Below are 20417 nucleotides of genomic sequence, written 5' to 3' on the forward strand. Positions count from 1 at the left end.
AAGAGGAAGAAGGAAGAGAAAGAGGAGATGGAGGATTTGAAGAAGAGGAAGCTGGAAGAAGGGAACGATGATTTTGCTTCGAAGGAAGAGATTCGATTCCTGATTGAACCTTTAGCTAAACCCCAGCTCGTTGAACTTCTCGCTAAACTGTGCGTTTCCTATGCTCCCTTTCGCTTCCTTCTTCTCTGCAATCGATTTCACCATATGTTTTTGTTTTCATTCATTAGGTTTTTCTTCCTTTCCTTGATTCATATATGTAGTCCGTTATAGGTTTATTAGTACAAGAAGTGGAAACTGGAAAGGGTATTTTGATTCTTCAATTGGAATTGGCACTGGTGGAACTCCAACCTTGTAGTGCGTAAGTTGTTGGCTTTGTAAGTATGTGATGGAGTTTGGACTTGGAGGATTTGGCCTTAAAATTGTGGAATAATGGGTATTTAGGAATTCACTATGTCACCATTGGCATGATCATCTCGGAATATTTTCAAAATTTAGAATTTTACCCTTTTTTCTGAATATAAATAAAAATCTGGACAAGATCACATTGTCCCCCTTCTCATGTTTCCGGTAAGCTGTCCTGCTCCCAGCACCAAGAATTTGGAGTTGTGGGGAATGAGAGACATTGTTTTGCGAATGATCCAGACTCTAGTGTCATGTGTTGTTGACCCAGTGCACTTGGTCGTCATGGTTCTAAAAGGGTGACCCAATGCAAGAGCTTCTCACCTAGTGGGATCTTGGGAGGGTATATGTACGCAGCCTGTTCTCGCATGTGTCGGGGCTGTTTCAGGTTGAACCGGTGACCTCTAGGTCCCAAGGCTTGCCCTCTTTGGTCATCAAGGTTCTAAATTGACAAATTTAGCTGTATTATCGTTATAACTTGATGAAACTATAGACTATTTGCACATCAAAGCAAATATAAAATGTCAAATCATAAATGATCGATGAAAATAATTTGTTACACTTTTGAGTCTGGTTTTGTTCTGTCTCAGTTGGTCAGAAAAGAGTCTTTTTTGGTTGCATGGATTGCTTTATATGTGTATAAACAATGTGCATTGGTCATGTTTGAATTGTTAGTTCCTTCTGCTTGCTTGGTGTGATTGCATTCTCTGAAAAGGGACCATAAAAGTATTGCTCCCACTTGTATGCTGTGTGATTGACCGTGTGCATGTGTGTTTGTTTTCATGTTGAGGCATAAAGAGGGTCCCAATATCCTTCAATTGCAGAAGAAATAAAAAGTATTGCAAGTGCAGATCCTGTCCATCGAAAGCTTTTTGTTCGTGGCTTGGCCTGGAATACATCTTCAGAAACTTTGCGTGCTGTGAGTGCATTGATGATTGTGTTTAGTGTGTCATGCATGTGATTGTTTCCATGTAACATGGATTGTGCCCTACAAGATTTATTTATGGAATTCCAATTTCCATATCGTGTTATTTTCAACCCAGTACCTTGTCTCTGATCTCAAGAATCAAGACTATAAAAGATAAAATTCCTTCTCTGTATATTGATTCTTACTATTGTATTTTTTTCTTTTTCCAGGCATTTCAAGAGCATGGAGAAATTGAGGAAGGTGCCGTGATCTATGATAAAGCAACAGGAAAATCCCGTGGCTATGGATTTATCACCTACAAAAATATGGAATCAACTCAGCAAGCACTGAGAGCCCCTAGCAAGTTAATTGATGTAAGCTTTAGCCCATTTTATTGCTTTGGACTGAGACCTCCTATCTGCATGAATCTGCAGTTTCACTTCCCCTACTTCTATAATTTTCTCATGTAATTTGGAATACTCGAATGGTCTACTTTTTTTTTTCCTCTTAGTTTGTTTTAAACAAACAATCCATTTATTCATTTAGAATTACTATAACTAAAACCAATCTAATGGCTAGAAATAATTATTCTATATGCTATAAATAATTATTCTATATAATTGGAAACATTATCACGGCTGACTTTACCTCCTTGAGTCGATTAAACCCCCCCCCCCCTTCGTTTTTCAAGAACATATACTTTGAATATCCAATAATTCCAATTTGACCACTGCCGTGGTACCACCCTAATGATAAGTTTTTATCAGAATGATTGTCTCAACTATGGTTTACTTTTGAGAGAGCTTATTTTTATAGATAACTGACTTGTGGTTAGGGTTTGTCCACTTATGCAAACTAATAATCTATAATGTCTCACTTGTCCTGCTTGTTTTAAGGTAACCAATAAAACATGGGAGGTAACCGATAAAACATGGGCAGGTTATTTGTAATTTCCTTGTTCTTGATATTTCTAGATTGTAACTTAGTTGAGCGTAAGTGCCTCCCATCTCCCAAAAAAGAAAAATTGTAATTGTGCAACTCTGTAGTCATCAATTGCTACATTCCCCAGTTGATTTTATTGGTTTTGCTTTCAGGGAAGATTGGCTGTCTGTAATCTAGCTTGTGAAGGTCTAAGTGGAACAAGTAGTGCTCCTGATCTTGCCCTGAGGAAGCTTTATATTGGAAGTTTATCACCAGAAGTCACAAGTGAAATGCTGCTTAACTATTTTGCGAGGCATGGTGAAATAGAGGAAGGTTCAGTTGCATATGATAAGGATACAAATGAATCACGGTAAAAGTAGCAACATGCTTTATTTGTATACAAACTTCTGTAGTCTTTAATGCTTGTAACTAGCTTTTTTACCTGATATTCACTGTAACCTGTATTTTTCCAATTGTAGTGGATTTGGCTTTGTTACGTACAAGACAGCAGAAGCTGCAAAGAAGGCCATAGATGATCCTGAAAAGATTCTTGGGGTATGCAATCACTTCAATTTTTATATCAAGTCTGGGATTAGCTGTGAGTGTACAATATAGGATCTAATTATTTATATGCTCAAAATATCTTGGAATTGTAACAAGAAAAATGGAAAAGATCACTTTGAGTGAAAAAGGCATCCTAGTTAATAGTTATATAGAGAAAGTGAATGTTCTGTTAAAAAATGTTGGTTTAGACAATTTCAGGTAACTTGCTGTTTTAGCTAAATATTGGATTTTACTTTTCTGCACACACATCTGACTTTGTTTAAATTATTACCTCTATCTTGACAAAAACATAAAGATCCCTTTGTGTAGTTCCTTTGGAGGGCGTTCTTTCTTTATTGGTAATTATCTAATTGAACATTTAACTAGTCTGATCAATAATCTCACCTTAAACCCCTGTTCTTATTGGGGTTACAACAAATACTGAAAGGGGGCTCTTCAGTCTCTAAGCATTATGCACTTGTGAAAGCTGAAAAATCTGCTTTCACAGTGTGTTTGGTGAACGTTGTCATATCCTCAATGAAGTAAATGGCGATTCATACTGATTGATGTTTTTTGCATTGTAAATCAACTGCTTTGGAGTTGAATTTCTTATTATAACCTGCAATCGCACAAGGACTCAAGCTGTATAAATATTGAAGTTATGACACACTCCTTGTTTCATTGCAGGGAAGGAATATAATTGTAAAATATGCCGATTCCCACAAAGGTAAAACTGGCCAGCCGCCATTTCCTGCTGGAGTGGTTCCAATGGCTGCCTTACCTATGAACCCAGGATATATGCAGGCTGGAAAAGCTCATGTTAGTTCAGGGCCCCCAGTCAATTACACTTACCCACAAACTGTTGCACCATATTCTGCATCTCCTTATCCAAACCCTCCCACTGCCCCCTCACCTTATCCAACACAAGGGCAGGTTCCTTATCCTCCAGTTTCTGCAAAGAAGGACCAACTTGGGTATCCACCCACTCAACCTGTTGGAATGAATAACTACCCATATTATTATCCCAAGCAATGAATGTATTTAACTAAATATGATGATTTTGGTACTCCTTTCTTTGCTTTCCTGTTCAAATCTTACTAGCCCCTTGTACCTCTTACATGTCTTCAGCTATGCTGCTCTGCAACCCTTCCCTTTCTTTTGCAGTTTTTGATATCTTGTAGAATTTTGGCATTCTTATTACTTGTAATACTAGGCCAGAAACTCCTGTGACTAGAAAATTTTTTATATTTTTTTCTGAATATTTTAGACGTCTGATTATTGTAACGTTTATATTTTTTTTTCTCTGCATTTAGGCTAGAAATTACAAATTTAAAGCATTTGCCATTATTTGAGGGATTATTTGTTCTTTCAATATGCCTGCACATTTTTAAATTTCTAAAACTATAGGTCTTCCTTTGTCTAACGAAGTGTTCACAATCCACAAGGTCACTGTTGCGGGGATGTCCGTGATCAATCCCCCTTCAGTCTGTATAGCGTCCTTCAAAATATAAATGAAGAGGAATGCTGGGAAAAAATGTCATTATTAATGGAACCTATCTTTCCTACCCCTAAAACGAGTAACAGCAAATAGTCATCTATTCCTTAATATCTGAAATCGTCTCCAAAAAATTATATGTCACTGTACTATAATATTGTTTTATCCAAACCTGTAGCTAGCACCTGCAGTTTACGTTATCAGTATTTCTTTACATTGTAAGCGGTTAAGCATTTATAAGTAATAATAATATAAAAACAACTTTTATACATTGCTTATTTGCATCCTTTTTCCCATGATTATATCTGAGCGAGCTGCAAAGTTGTGCCACCGTTTTCTGTATAAAGTAAGCATGTTAATATTTTTTTTAGGAATTTTTCTAAAGTGCATGTATTCAATATATTGAAAACTTATTTTAGATTATACTAAGATATAAATGATATTTATATTTTTTTATATATATCACTAAATTTATCATTAAAATTAACGATTATAATTGTTTTGCGTATATAAAAGCATGAAATACTAGCACCTTAGAATTTACCGTTTTCTAATTGATCCCACTTAAGCATTGCTTTGTTATTTCCGTTGTTAGGAAAACCGATCCAACTGGGAACAGATCACGAGTTCAGTTCACTCTCTACGATGCTAACTTAAAAGAATCGGTAAGAACCATAATCAATAAACGGTTCTAGAAGAATTCGAACCATAACTATAATCTACGGAATAAAATTTTTAATTATTATTAGTGTAATTTATATTTAATGAGTTATATTCATCATGATACGAATTTAAATTCATAAACTAAACTAAAATAATTTTTAGTAATTGATTCATTCATGTGTTTAATGCTTTGATGGTTATATGTATATATATGATTCGTATTTTTGTGTTAATATTATTTTATATTTTCCTGAATCTTAACGATATCATGTACAATTTTTAGAATTTGTCATGTCCTACGTATGGGTGTTAACGTCACATTGTGCCTCGAGTATGTATTCTCAGGGATTTGAGAAATATAAAGAAAATACTTTTAATGTTTATAAGATAATAATAAATTATAATTTTAAAATAAAAAAATAGAAGGAAGGAGCCAGGAGGAACTAGCCTTGCCCCTCTTTTACGTGTTCTCTTGAACTAGCTAGCATTAGCACATAAATCCCTCTTCTTTTTCATTGATTTTTAAAAATTTGTGTTGTTTCTGAGGACTTGATAGGTAGAGAGAAAAACTGTTGAAGTTTGTGGGCTTTCTACCCTAAACATAAGCACACAGACATCAAACTTTGTTCATTCATCATCACAGCACTCCAAAATGGAAGACACGTCCCTTCATAGGAGATGATGCCGCCTCCTTCTTATTTTCCAGTCACCCATTCACTGTCCTTATTTATCCCTTTTCATTCTCAACTTAACCTTCTCTTATCTCCATCCCCACTAAACGACACCGTATCCCAAACCCATCCCCTTTTTCCAAAACCCCTCAATTCAACCCCATTCCCAACCCACCATGATTCACTTTCGAAAACTCAATGCTACCCCAAATCCCTTTCGCCATAAACCCTCGCAAAACCCTAGATTTCAGAGCACAAAAAGTAGAACCCCTGAATCGGATGCCAAAATCCCTGGCAAAGCCACCATAAAAGAAGTCCAAGCAGCATTGTTAGATTACCTTCATTCCACGAGAAGCTTGCAGTTCTTAGACGCAGATAACATGTGCAAAAACTCCCCTTTCTTCCTCCGCGACCTTTTCAACAAAACCCTATCTCAAAACCCTCACGTGGACACCATGCGATCCATCCAGCGCTACCTCCGCTACCACCCCATCAATGAGTTCGAACCCTTCTTCGAAAGCGTGGGTTTGAAACCTTCCGAATACGCGCCCCTTCTTCCCCGCGACATGATTTATCTAAACGACGACGCTCTGTTGATGGAGAATTACCACACACTCTGTAACTACGGCGTTCCCCGCCCCAAGATGGGGAAAATTCTCAAGCTTGCGCCTTTGGTGTTTCGCTACCAAAGTGGGGTTTTGATGTCGAAGCTTCGGGCTTATGAAAATTTGGGTGTCGCACGGACCACATTGGTGGCCATTGTTGTTTCTAGCCCTTGCATTTTGGTTGGGGATGTTAACATTGATTTTGTTAAGGTTGTGGAGAAGTTGAAGGGTGTTGTTGCAAAAGATGGTGATTGGGTTGAAGGGGTGTTGGTAAATGCGGGTTGTTGTAATTGGGATCTTGTGCTTCAGCTTTTTTGTTTGCTTGATAAGGTTTTCAGTGCGGAACAGTTGGGTGAATTGGTTGTTCGTAACCCTTGTGTTGTTTTTGAGGAGTCTGGTGGTAGTGCATTCTCCCTGATTGCCTTTTTGATCAAATTTGGATTGTCCGTGAACAGGATTTCACTCATGTTTCTTGAGTTTCCACGGATTCGGGTAGGCAAGTTTCTGTCTAACTTAAGGCGGTGTTTACTGTTCTTTAGTGAGATTGAGATGCAGACTGTGGAGATTGCGAGGATTTTCCAGTCTCATTCGGCCCTGTTGGGTTCCTTCACTTTGAAGAGAACAACAAGTTTGCTTTGTAGCTTGAATGCTGGCAAGCAGCGGCTCTGTAAATTCGTGCGGGAGAATCCTGAGGAGATGAAGAAATGGGGTCTGGGATGTAAGATTGAGCCTTTGGGAAGAATTGAGAGGGAATCGAAGGTGTTGAAGGAACAGTTCTTGCTGAGCTTAGGATATGTGGAAAACTCAAAAAAAATGAATGAGGTGATCAAGTTGTTTAGAGGTAAGGGAGCTGGGCTTCAGGAGAGATATGAGTTTATTGTTAAAGTGGGCTTGGATGATGAGGTTGTCCGTAAAATGATTCGAGATTCCCCTCGGATTCTTAATCAATCCATAGATTCGATGAACATGAAAATTGGGGTACTTGTAAATGAAGGATATCCTATATCGGCTTTGGTGAATTTCCCTTCCTTTCTCTCGTATTCAACTCGAAGAGTTAAGCTTAGGTTTTCTATGTATAATTGGCTCAGAGACCATGGAGCTGCACAACGGGGGCTTGCCTTGAGCACTTTAATTGCATGCTCTGAGAAAGCATTTGTGCAGCTGTATGTGAATCGTCTTCCATCTGGCCTACAAGTTTGGCAGAATTTGAAGGCAGAAATTTCGTCTGAGGTTTAATATATAATCACTTTTGAGGTGCATAATAATGGTTTAATCTGGCAATTATTTTCTGGTTCAGATAACTTGGTATTCCCTACTTTTTCCATCCTTTAAGGATGGATGATTGAACTGCAAGTTGTATTCTGAATGAGTCACTTCAAGTTGACTTGTAGATAAGCTGTAACATTGTGGATAGGCAATTGAAAATCAGATATGTTTGCAGACATTGGGTTGACTTGAAACCATCATGGACAACTAATGAACGGTTTTCATGAGCAAACATCATGGCTCATTGCTGATTGCAGGTATTTATGACATGGCTTGTAGACGGAAGAGTGTTGACTCCATAGATTTGGTATCCGAAATCACCATCTTTGCTTCAGCTGTAATCCACTTACCCCTGCTACATTGCAGATCACTTTCCTAGTATTTGATTTTTCTAACTAGGTCTCTTCTTCTAAGTGTGAACCACACTATGAGTGGAACTGGGGAGGATGAGAAACTGTATTCTTTTATAATTGAAAGTTAGATGTCTAGGTTTATTGGGTTGAAAGCCATCAATTTTTTAACATTATTTATTTTATTATGTAAAATCATTTGGCTCTTAAATCTCACATTGTGCTTGTGTTGGTACAAGTGGCAGGTAATAGTAATATCAAAATGTTGCAGAGAACCCATATTGCTTCTGGTAGTATGTTTTATCTTCTCTCTCTCTCTCTGTAGTGGTTATATATCCCTCGTTGGTATTATAAAATGATTCAAGGCAACGACATAATTTCCAAACGTATTTATGTTCCAATGTCACTCTTTAGTACATTGCCCAATAATGGAGCCAAAATCAAAGCATATATAGTTAGTTTGGTTTTAATATTTTTATATTTGAAAAACAAAAATTGAGGAAACAGGTGACATTCAAGTATTAGTGCCCCATGATCCCTCCGCGCTGATAGGTTAGAATTGTTGGCTTTCTTGCTGAGGCAAAAGTTCAGTATTCGAATGCAAACTTTAAAGCAATCTCATTCACCTTTTAAGTTTTTACAAACCACCATTTATGTCCCAACTTTAGAATCCTAGATTAGGTGGCTCACTTCAATTGCCCATTGTCATTGAATTCTATGTGCTTTCTTCAGCATGATAACGTCTAATTTGAATGGTCCTTTCATTAGATGATTAAAGATTGGACTCAACTTGGAACTCGTTAAACGCCATCATTACTATCGGACAATGGCTCTATGGCGGGTCCAACTATTAAGTTGCGTTTATCACTTTGGATTTTGCTTTTGAGTAGGGGTTAAGTGGTATTTAATAAACATTTTAATTATTTGAAATGTTTAAATAAATATTAAATATTTATATTTTTAAAATAAAAATTTTATTTTTGTTACATTAACCAACGTCCTATAAAAGTAATATCAAGTCTTTTTTTCTATGAATCAATGGTGAAAGTCTTTTTCTTATATATGTTTATTAGATTCATAAAATTTGTTTTAAAGTAAAGTTACAAATATTAATATCACCAATCAACAATAAGAACGCTAATGTTAGATATAGATATTTAATTTAGTTAAAATTATAATATATAAGTTATTTGTGTGCTTTATAATCATTAATGCACACTAATATTTTGTAAGTTAAGCAGCAAAATATGATGCATCTTAAATTTCAATTATTTTCTTAATTTATTAAAATATTATTTTTATTTTATTTTATTGTAGTGTAAAGTGATTATGCGGTCATTTAAGGTACATTAGGATAATTTAAAAAATATATATTTTATGATATAATCTTTTTATATTTTTACAAAACCACTAATAACTATTTTTAAATCTTTAAAAATTATTAAAACATTTTTTTGAAAAAGGTATAAACAAATGGGCATGAATGTGTGTGTTTTATGTATATATGTATTAATAATTAATGTTGAATGTGATTTGAAAGACATGTGAACCAGCAAACTATAAATTCCAAAATATGTAAGTCCTTTTTGTTGATGTCCATATTATAATGATGTTACAAATTATAATTTAGGAGTAATAACAGTATATCTAAAATACATAACTCATCGGTTATGAAATTGACACATTGTACATATGACTAGGATTAATATTTGATACATGCTAGTTAATATATATAAAATTTTATACTAACTGTTTTAATAGTAACTTTAAAACTATTAAATATGATAGTTTTTTAAATATATTTTTATGATTCAGTTGTTTGTAGTTGTTAATTCATAAAAATAACCTTTAAATATAGTAATAAATCATGAATTTTTAGTCAAAATTATAGTTAATATTTAATAAATAGTCATGCTTAAATATCCATATGGGCGGCTCTAACTCTAAGTAATAAGCTGACTTGATTAGTATTTAAGGGGTTAACGTGAAGTGCTTTAGCCAATGGAGAAAAACGCACACATATAAGTGTAGTGGCTAATTTATTGCAGTGTAAATTTGGAAATATATCATATGAGATTTTATTTATAGTCATAATTAAAATATAAAAGTTATTTAAATTTTTTAAAAGTTCAATAATATTAAATTAATCATATAATGTTAACAAATTTTTAACATTGACTATACGTATATAATTATATTGGCTTAATTTTATATAAAATAACATTTTTGCTAAATATATCTCCATAAAAATAATTTTTAATCTCAAATCAAAGAATTTTTTATTTGTAATATTATATTTTGTTTAAAGCTTTGAGAGTTTGGAAAGAGAAGAGAAAATAAAATAAAATAAAAGGAAATTTAACCAAAAAAAAACTCGAGAATTTAAAAATGAATTAATAAAATTTTGAAAAGTTTATAAAAAAAGTTCTTACACATTTAAAGATTTTCAAACAAAACCTTCTATTAAATAAATACTTTTCTTTCTCTTATTTTTCTCATTAATTTAATTTTAAAACAAAATTTTGATCACCAAGTTATAGAATATTTTACTTAGTTACTATTTATTATCTCAACCAATTTAATCTTATAGTTATATCCATTCCTCAAGAAATTAATCTTACATTTATATTCATAAAATATTTCAATAAACTATTTTAAAACTGTAAAAACACTTATAAGTAAAAAAAAAAAAAAAACTCAATAGATGAAGCATTTAGACAATCATAATACCCTCATAAATTAAAACTAATTTTACTTTAATAATTTAATTCATATTAGAGCATTGGCATAATAAAATAAAAAAACAATAAATTTTGAGTGCAATAATAAATAAAGATATAAACAAGATTAACTATTTATAAAATATTTAAATTTGATTCATTAAATATTTGATTAAATGTATTTATTTTAATAAGATAATAAATTTAAGTTTGAGTATAAGTTTAATTATATAAATGAGACAAATTTAATATAGGTTTAAAATTAAAATATTTAAAATTAGTTTACATGTGTGAATAAGAATAAGAATAATAATAATCATAATTAATACCAATTATTAATTTTATATAAAAAATAATAATTAAAAATATAATTTTATTGTAGTTAGTCTATAAATTTTTGTTTATTTTTTATTTTTGTGTAATTTTATATTTTAAAAAATAAAAATATCTATTAAATATTAATTTTGTAAACTTAAAAACAGTTAAAAAATATTTGATAAATAAACTGAAATAATGAAATTACAAAATATTTGTTTATCTTAAATTTTGATATATATATTTTTCAATTAGTCAAACTTGAATTTAAAGTTTAAATCATTTAAATAAACATATAAATCTTCAAGCATCATTTTATTCACAAGTTAATTTGAAAGTTTAATCATGCAACTTGACTGATTTACACTTCTAAGTATATATCATTCTCAGGGGAAAAAGAAGAGATATATTAAAACTTTTTATGACAATATTTGAAGGTTATCTTACAGTAACTTAGTTGAAATACTTGAAGATAATAATAATTCTTTGATAAATATTTGTTACTATTAAACCACCCGAATAAATCTGAACTCTAGCTATCTTCCATTTTCTTTTTTCTTTTTTCTTTTTTCTTTTTTCTTTTTTCCATCCAACTTCCGCTCTAATTCAGTTCTTTCTCTCTGTCTTGTTTCAGTTGTGTCTTTGGTCACTGCTCTCAAACCTAGTTCCACATTTTCACTCATCAAGTCTCAATCTTTAAGCTCATATTTCTCTTCATTCACATCACTTCCCTGATCTGCCTCCTCACTCTCTTTGACTCAGATCATTATTTTGACCACTTTTTCTTCTCTGTTATGCCTTCCTTCAACCCATTCACAGAAAAATCACTTCTTTCATTTCTCTTTATTTTCCTTATCTGATTTCGTAAAATGGGTCCTCTTTCATATGCAGAAACTTGATTCAACACACCAGGTCAGCTTCATTTCTCTTCTGTGTCTCTTTTTGCTTCTTCAATCTCAATTCTAAAATGTTATTTTGTGTGTGTATTCTGATAACTATCATATTCTGTTTTGATCCTTATAATGAACTGGGAAAGTGATTTTAATTCTTCTTTTGTTATAGATTTTCTTACTGTTTTGAACCAGATTAGCAGAGGAATTTATGGTGTCCACTTGCATTGAGCTTGAACTAGATCGAGCAAAAGCTTTAAAAAATCATAATATCTGTGGTTATATATGCTGTTTACATTGAAATTGAATTTTATTATATTTTGGGGGGTTTCTCTTAACTGTTGCCAAAAGATGAAACGGCTTCAGTTTTTCCGTTTTGGATTTGGTGATCCGTGAAATGGTTCAGTTTGTTGCTAAGGGGAATGATTGGAAATGAGATGTAATGTTTTCGCTGTTAGATGTCTTTGTTTCTTTTTCCTTGGTGAAAATGAAGATGGCCTGATCCTTTGATTGGTTTTTCTGACATTGATTGTTCAGAATTTTAGAATTAGTGTGACGCAAGTCCACTGCTTGTGCATGCTCTTCTTTTTTTTTTTTTTCTCTTTTTTAATTGTCATTATTATTGATCACAGAAACCATCCCCTTCAATGATTTTTCTATACGGTATTTCAGTCTTTTTATGTTGTCCATTTGGAAGACTCAGCTTTACATTCACGAAGCCCTTGCTTTTGGCTCACATTAGAATTTCAACTGATGCATTCTTTATTTGATCCTTAAATAGTAAATAAACAGAAGAAATTTATGACGGCATACTTGATCTCTGTTACCCTTGATTTAACATAAACAAACAAGTGATGCAAGTGATACTTAAAAATGAAAAATTGGATCAGAGATTAAATGTGGAAGAAGTGGCTTGCAAATAGCATCACTGAAAATTGTTGTGCAGTTTTAAGTTTTAACTATCTTCTTTAATCCTCAAGTTTTCTTTCAATTTGACTTCTTTCTTTGTCATTCAGTTATTTGGTGTTTGTTTGGCCTTTTAAGTATAATTGATTTTTCTATGCAGATTTCTTAAGAGATATATAGTACATTTTGTCAACAAGGTCCTTTGATTATGGGTAGAGGCAGAGGAAAAGGTAAGAAACAATCTGTTATTGCTGAGGATCCTGGAAGTGGCGAAGAGGATAAAGTCCCAGCTTACAGAAGAAGAGGAAGACCAGTAAAGCCACTGATGGATGAAATTGATGAAGTGGAAGCAACTGAAATAATAGAGAAAGATGAGGAGAATGTGAAAGGTAATGTTTCCAGCAATGATTTGAAAACTCAGGTTATCACAGTCAATAAAAGAAAAAGGAAGAGGTCTGCACAGGTTAAAGAGAAGAAAGATCCCATGAAAGAGGACAATGGCATTCGAGCAAAGCCAAGCCCTGATGATCCAGTAAAGTCTACTGGATTCCGACAGAATGGGAGCAGGCGTAAAAACAAGCCTCGCCGAGCTGCTGAAGCTGGGGTAGATTGCAAGTGAGCGAGGTTATCATGATGGTTGTAAGCCCTTGGAATTGCTGGACTTCTGTTATCACCAAGACGGGTTCATTTGATTGTATAAGGCTTGTTATGGTTGCATTATTATTCTTTTTGCTTATGTAACTTTTATGCTATTTCTAATTTTAATTTTGGGGATTCATGGTAGACTATGTTTCTTTAGTCTTCCATAAAACTATTGCTATAAGAAAGTCTGGAATTTTGTAGATATTCTTTCATCATGAGTTTGTGTTAGTTGATTTCTCTTTACTCAGTTTTTGTTAATACAGTAGTTTACTTGACATGCATATCTGTGATGTCAAGTAAACAATGCAGTGATTGTGAAAATGAATGTTCCAATGGCCATACCAATTGCATGCTACTGAGCTAAACTTAGGCGTTTTAAGCATATTGCATGTTTTTTTTTATCATTAACTTGCAAAACTTGAAGTTAATAGAGACATGTCATGTTGGATGCACATGTGACAATGCAACTTTCTTCCTCCTTCCATAATTAAAACGTTGAGCTAATTTTTCCTTAATCTTCTCCAAGTTGTCTTCAACTTTTGTCAACAATGACCCTCAGAGTCCTCCAAGCTTGTTGACCATAAAAAAAAGTGTCCTTCAAGCTTGCATGTTTTAAACATAAATCCTCACACAATTACTCTAGTCAACACTCCTGAACGGAAAACATAGCAATGGATAAACATAGCAATGGATCTTATCTTAACCTCATTTTGGCCTTGTAAGTTTAGATTTGGCTTGAGTGTTATTTTAGTTTCTAAGGAAAAATGAGCATAGATCTTGCTAGCAACATGCATTTGCGGCAGACAATGAGAGGAAAGAGAAAGAGGAAAAAATAAGACCCGGAAGAAAAAAAAGAAGAAACGTACATAAATGTGTATTAGAGTATGGTAAATATAGGTCTCTTTGGTGAACTTGGTGGCTTTTGCTTTGATTTGTTGATATGGAAACTCAAAGGATAGGTCTTGGGGCACAGCTATAGTCTAGCACATGCCTATTCACAAAAGTCCTTTAAGCCTCATAAATCAAGTCAATCTGTTTAAGTATATATTATTATTATTACTATTATTGTTGTTGCTGTTCGTGTCATCGTATTTAACTTTTATTTTAATATCTTGAAATTATATGCAATGTGCCTAATTTAAAATGCTTAAGTTATTAACCTATAAAAAATCTAATTTTGTCATATAGGTTTGTTGACTTATTTTAGAGATGTTACTATAAAACAAGCTTTTCAATCAACATTTAAATTAAAATAAACTGTTTAAAAATAAAACTTATACCTTAAAAAATAGCTTTATATCCAATAAATGAGTTATTTTCAAGTTTAAAAAAGTGGCGAGACCTATGCAACATAAAGTCAGAGCATTAATCATTTTCACCCCTCAAGTCCATGTCTATGTTTACCCATTTTTTTTCTTTGATTAATGAATTAATAGAGGTGGAGCAAAGGTTTCAGCATTTTATGTGTGTGTGTATATATATATATATATATTAGTATGAGTATTCAAGATTATTGAAAAAAATTTCATTTAGAGTTGAAAAGGTTTTTTTTTTTTTTTTACCTTAAATAGATTTGGCCTATTTCCTAAACTTGAGACTTAAACCTAATTTATTTATCCTACTTAAGTTTTTCTTAAGGTCTAATCAATTTTTAAAAAAAAATCTAGTATAATATGAAAGTTATTTAAAGGCGTAGCTTGTACTGTAAGGTCATTTAAATAGGTGATCAAACATATACAAGTTTATAAATATTTTAAAATAAAATAATTATATAATATCAGATTTATTATGATTTTTATTAATCTGAATAATATGTTGAAATCTATGTAATAATATAACAAATACAGTAGTATTGGCATAATAATATAAGCATTTCTTATATTGGGGTCTATTAGCATGGAAGATAACCAAGACACAACATTTAGCAATAGAAAAAAATCAATGTGAACTATATTATGATTTTTTATTAATCTGAATAATACGTGGAAATCTTAAAAATACGTAGACGTTTAGTTAAGTTGATTTTATATTTTTATTTAATAAAAATATAAAATTTTGCTTGACTATTATTCGACACAGTATTAGGCGCCATCCTTCCTGTGACTGCTTTGATGTACTATATTATTAAGCACTTCCACATAGACTCTACAATTTACAAGTAATTGGATATCAGATTAATTGTTATATATATATATATATATTATTTATTTATTTATTTATTTTTCTTGCATGTAAGGTTTGATAACTTGAAGTTTCATTGATCTCACTGATTTTTTAACTGCGATATTGAAGGTCATTGGTGAACGATTAAAAGTCCATGAGGTAGGCAGCAGCTTCATGGAGCCGTAAGATTCAATGTACTCGGTGGTAGCTGTTTTCATTGGCCTGACCCCCACTGCCACTACTTAACCCTGTCATATCTCACATGGATATATTCAGGTCTCTACAACGTGGGTTTGGATGATAAAATTAATATAATTACAAGGGTTAAACCAATATTTAAAATTAAGATAAATTATAAAAAAAACACGATCAATGATTATAATTATACTTTATTATTTCAAGTACACTTCCCTTTAGAGAAATCGATTATGTTGAGGATGTTTTAGTTCTATCTCTGTCATGTTCTTGTCTTCTTCCTGCATTTATTATTTCCTTCAAATTTTCTTCTGAAAAATAATAAAAAATTAAATAAACGGCAGAAATATATATATATATATATATATATTTTATCTTTCGTATATAATTTTGCATTTATTTGATCGAAGCTGGCTAATGATAAGGAAAGTCAAGAAAATTATGGAGGGAAGCTTCAAAGCAGGGGACAGTGACAGAGTTACGAGGGGCTTGGCATGGTTTCATTGCATGTTTGGCTTGCGGGTCGAGGACATATATGTAAAATCAAGAGACGAGGGAAATGGCGGCAGTAGAAGAAGAGGGAGCAAAAATAGGAGAGGAGGGATTTTACCTTTTTTATTCCACACTTGTAAATTAAAGGGATTTTATTAAAATTTATCCCTGTTTGTATTTTATCTCAACTGAGTAATATTTAATAATCACTTCATTTATAGAGTATATTTCCTCCAAAAAATATTCCCTCTTCACTCAAATTTGTATAAAAACTAGTATTATATTTTAAAAAAATTTCTCCAAAGCAAAAAAAAAAAAAATATATATATATATATATATATGCATATATTTTTTTTCTCCCTCGTAATGCAAGAAGGACAAAGCCTAAGAAGAAATTACTTAAAGTTATAAGATTATCTAAAAAAGGCATAATTTTTATGTTTTAATATTAACTGTTTATGATATATACAACAAATTATCACTTTATAAGAAAAAAATTTAAATTAACAAATAGGATTGTATTAATTAATACGTTAAAGAACTTAATAAAAAATAATAAACTTTTATTAAAAATCCTCAACACAACCTTATAAAGACACGCAGGGACAGAAATTTCTCAATCAATGACCAGTATGTCAAGGTGATTTCCGAAGCTGACAAAAATCAGCAAGCTTTTAAGTATTAATGAACAATTACTTAACAACCAGGAGCATTATATATTTGCGACGTGATTGGTGAATCTGAATACGTGCCAAGCGATTTTTTATTATAAATAAAGGGGTGGTAAAGAAAATATTTTGTCGGATATACTATTTTTTAAAAAAAGGGTTTTCATATTCTTTTAATATTTTACAGAAAATATTAAAAAATATTAAAATACATAAATAGACTAGCAAAAAAATATTTACCCATCTGAACCTGTTTACTGTAGCAAATAATTTTTAATTAGAAATCGGTTTATGGGAAACTGAATTTTGGGCTTTTTTTTATTGTGTTTTATATTTTTATATAATGAAATAAATATTTATAAGATGTTACTCTAATAAATATTTATAAATATTTTATTAATTATATATATTAAAATAAGTTTTATTATTTGAATTATGTTTTTATTTTTATATTAAGTGAAAATGAATAAAAATATTAATAATATTTATTTTATATGTTTATTAAAATTTATTTTATATATTTAAGATAATAAATAATATTTTTGTTTTTCTTATTATATTATTTAATATAATTTTAATTTTTTTAAATAATATTAATATTATATTCTGAAATTATAATTTTGGTTATTTAATATTATATTTTTAAAAAAATTACAATAATAATTTATTTAATTTTATATTTTTATAAAATAAATAAAAGTATTAAATAATAATAAGTTTATTTATTTATTTTGAGATATTAATCTTTATTAAAATTTATACATAATTATTTATTTAAAAAAATATGTTATTAATATTAATAAACATGATTAAATAATATTATGTAGATATATATATATATATATATATATATATTTAATATAAATTACAAATACTAAAAATTCATAAGTTGTAATGACATTCATAAAATTAAAAATAACATTAAGAAAATTTTAAAGTAATAACAATAACATAAATTAATGGCGGAAACTAAAAACTTGAGTGATGTTTGGTTATGTCTTTCCTTGTGTGATTAGGGGTGTGACAATAAGAATAATTTTTTGTTTGACTTTGTTGTTCTCTAATGTCTATCTCTGTTCCTATCCTACTAGACTTAGGTCGATCATTTGAAATTCTTTTCAGTTTTGGATTTAGACTTAAATTTGGGCCCGTGTAAGTTGACCAATAGTCTTCGTGTCTGAGTTCTCCAGACTGACATTCGTATACCTTAGAAAATTGTTGTAAGATATATACGGGAGATATGTAAATGTCAAAGTTGTGGTGTGTGTGTAAGTATGAAGTAAGTACATGTGAGCATGATATGTGAACTTTTTGAAACTTGTCACAATTATACCACATTTCATCTAATCGTACTGTAAATCTTCCTGCGAGTTAAATTCCTGTTGGATGTTGCGTTTCTTTGACTAAAAATCCAGTGATTGTTTTGTCAAAGGTGATGACTCTATAAGTGTTTGCCTTTGACTGTGCATTTTGGATTGCTTTAGTTGCAACCTCCGAGTACATATGTCCAGCATTTGCATCTACTTCCCTGCTTCTCTTAATGAAGAACTTATTGAAACGAGTGTATGTCCATGGAGCAAATTGACAGGTTTCTGGTTTTCTTCAAGACCGAATTGATTGACCTCGCTAGGTTTGTTGTCATGTGTCCCCAATGTCATCTGTTGTCCCATGCCAACGTCTATTTTTCCCTTGGGATGTTGTTCAACCATTGTGTAGTTTCAAGATTATTATCTTTTACTATGTCGTAATAGTAAAAGAATCTCAGTTCAGTCATCCCATATGCTAGAAAAAAGATTACAATTTAAATTAATATAACTAGCTAAGCAATTTTATAAAATATTAATGATAATATAGAGTACGTGAAAAATTAAAATTATCCATATTGATGACATCTTTCTTCAGTGCAACGTTTTTGAATCGTTGCATAAAATTTTGTGTAATGTGTCTAATGTAATAGACATGGACATAATTATTTTTCCATCCAACCATTTCCATTTCTAGAGTATGCACTTCTTATGGCCTCGTGACGATTTGAAATGAGGCATAACCCTTCTTGTGGGGTTACGTACTTCCTTAAGTTTCTAAAAAAAAAAAGAACCATGTATCGCTGATTTCACCTTCAACCACAGCAAAGGCAATGAAAATTATATTGTTGCGGCCGTCTTGCGCAACTGCCACTAATAAAGTCTCTTTGTATTTATCATATAAAAATATTCTATCCACTTGAACAATTGGTTTGCAAAAAGCAAAATCATCAATGCATGACTTGAAGGTCCAAAACAACCTCTTGAAGAACACATTCTCCTCGTCAACATAGCCATCCTTGTTTGCCGGTTGTGTACTCAATTTCTAGATAAAGCTTGGAACATACAATTACATTACAAGCAACTGTCTAGGTAACTTATGGTATGACTCCTCCCAATTTCTGAATATATTTTCAATGGCATGTTTCTCCAACCATCTCTTTCTATAGCTGATTGTGTAACCCATTGTAAACTCTATGTGGGCTAAGATGGTTGCGATGAGTGTGGATGAATCAATCTTAATAATTTTACTAATGGTTTGAAAAATCATTCATGTCCCAACTTGTTATGATCTTGTGAAATGAGTAGAGAAACACATGTGTGACACCTTTCAAGCTTCATTATTTCTCAGTGTTGCTCTTTGGTGCGCAATATAGCGCGACATCTCCAGACACAGCCATTGTGAACGCATTCCACAACAAGCCTAGTTGTGCTTGACATCTTTACCTTGCAAGTGCAATGATTGATAATATGAAATCTATTTATGGCGTCTTGCACTTGTTCTTTTGTTAAGAAGCGCTGGCCAATAAATAGTGTTTCAGGCGGATACATTACCATTTCACAATTCAGGACATGGCCAAACTCAGAGTCATGTTCTTGTATTTGACTGAAAAAGTCTATAAAATGTGGAGGTGAGTTGTATAATGGTAATGGTTGTGATGATAGAATATTTGAAAGTAGGAGGGAGTCTTCTTCATCATCCTACTGTTGAGATAAGATTTTATCTTCGTCCTCGCTAAAAGGATCAAAGACTTCGATTGAGAGACCCACAACAGCAAGTTCTTCAATGAAGGTTTCTTCAAGACGCTGAAAGGGTAAGGTTTGCTCAAATGGTTGGGAGGATATTTGATTGAGGTCTATGAATGGACTAGTTAAAAGTTGTGTATAGGGCTGAAGGTCAGAATTTTTATCATATGTTGGAAAAGATAGATTTATGGTTTCGTATATTTGGTAAGGTGAATGTGAAGGTGAAAGTTGTGGTGCCTGAATTACGTTTGTAGCAAATGTAACATATAATTATATACTTGATTGAAGTTGATTTGAATTGTGGATGTTGAAGAGTGTCTCGACGTCTTCATCATTGTTCAACTCAACACATGTGTAGTTGCTAACTTTCGGGTCAAGTCTAATTGGGTAGTGAAAATGTATGGTTGTCACCCTTTCATTTTTGTCTCAGTTGAGTTTTGTGTGAATGACTTTCTTGATGAATAAATTTAGAAGGAGAAGATTCACAAGAATAAGGAACAAATTTAGAAGGTTGAATGAAGAAAATGAACACGAATATGACTATTTATAATGGTAA

General features: G+C 31.9%; 3 protein-coding genes across 3 annotated transcripts; all 3 read left to right on the forward strand.

Annotated features, from left to right (window-relative positions):
- Positions 1 to 4139, forward strand: LOC113863116 (UBP1-associated protein 2C-like). Its single transcript, XM_027496546.1, has 6 exons — positions 1 to 149; positions 1198 to 1318; positions 1537 to 1680; positions 2401 to 2597; positions 2707 to 2782; positions 3458 to 4139. Exons 1-6 carry the CDS (start codon positions 28 to 30, stop codon positions 3803 to 3805), a joined length of 1008 nt encoding a protein of 335 aa, XP_027352347.1. The 5' UTR covers positions 1 to 27; the 3' UTR covers positions 3806 to 4139.
- A 1599-nt stretch (positions 4140 to 5738) lies between these two features.
- On the forward strand, positions 5739 to 7440 carry LOC113862142 (transcription termination factor MTEF18, mitochondrial-like). Its single transcript, XM_027495275.1, has one exon. It carries the CDS (start codon positions 5776 to 5778, stop codon positions 7438 to 7440), a length of 1665 nt encoding a protein of 554 aa, XP_027351076.1. The 5' UTR covers positions 5739 to 5775.
- A 4025-nt stretch (positions 7441 to 11465) lies between these two features.
- On the forward strand, positions 11466 to 13348 carry LOC113861463. The gene is made up of 2 exons (XM_027494288.1): positions 11466 to 11767; positions 12812 to 13348. Exon 2 carries the CDS (start codon positions 12860 to 12862, stop codon positions 13268 to 13270), a length of 411 nt encoding a protein of 136 aa, XP_027350089.1. The 5' UTR covers positions 11466 to 11767; positions 12812 to 12859; the 3' UTR covers positions 13271 to 13348.
- Positions 13349 to 20417: the final 7069 nt, after the last annotated feature.

This window comes from Abrus precatorius, unplaced genomic scaffold, assembly GCF_003935025.1.
Source record: "Abrus precatorius isolate BTA unplaced genomic scaffold, Abrus_2018 Scaffold3, whole genome shotgun sequence".
Classification (NCBI taxonomy): domain Eukaryota; kingdom Viridiplantae; phylum Streptophyta; class Magnoliopsida; order Fabales; family Fabaceae; genus Abrus; species Abrus precatorius.

Coding starts and splice junctions, on each gene's coding strand:
- LOC113862142 (XM_027495275.1), top strand. CDS start 5,776: ATGATTCACTTTCGAAAACTCAATGCTACCCCAAATCCCTTTCGCCAT.
- LOC113861463 (XM_027494288.1), top strand. CDS start 12,860: ATGGGTAGAGGCAGAGGAAAAGGTAAGAAACAATCTGTTATTGCTGAG.
- LOC113863116 (XM_027496546.1), top strand. CDS start 28: ATGGAGGATTTGAAGAAGAGGAAGCTGGAAGAAGGGAACGATGATTTT. Junction 150..1,197: donor GTTGAACTTCTCGCTAAACT/GTGCGTTTCCTA, acceptor TGAGGCATAAAG/AGGGTCCCAATATCCTTCAA. Junction 2,783..3,457: donor ATCCTGAAAAGATTCTTGGG/GTATGCAATCAC, acceptor GTTTCATTGCAG/GGAAGGAATATAATTGTAAA.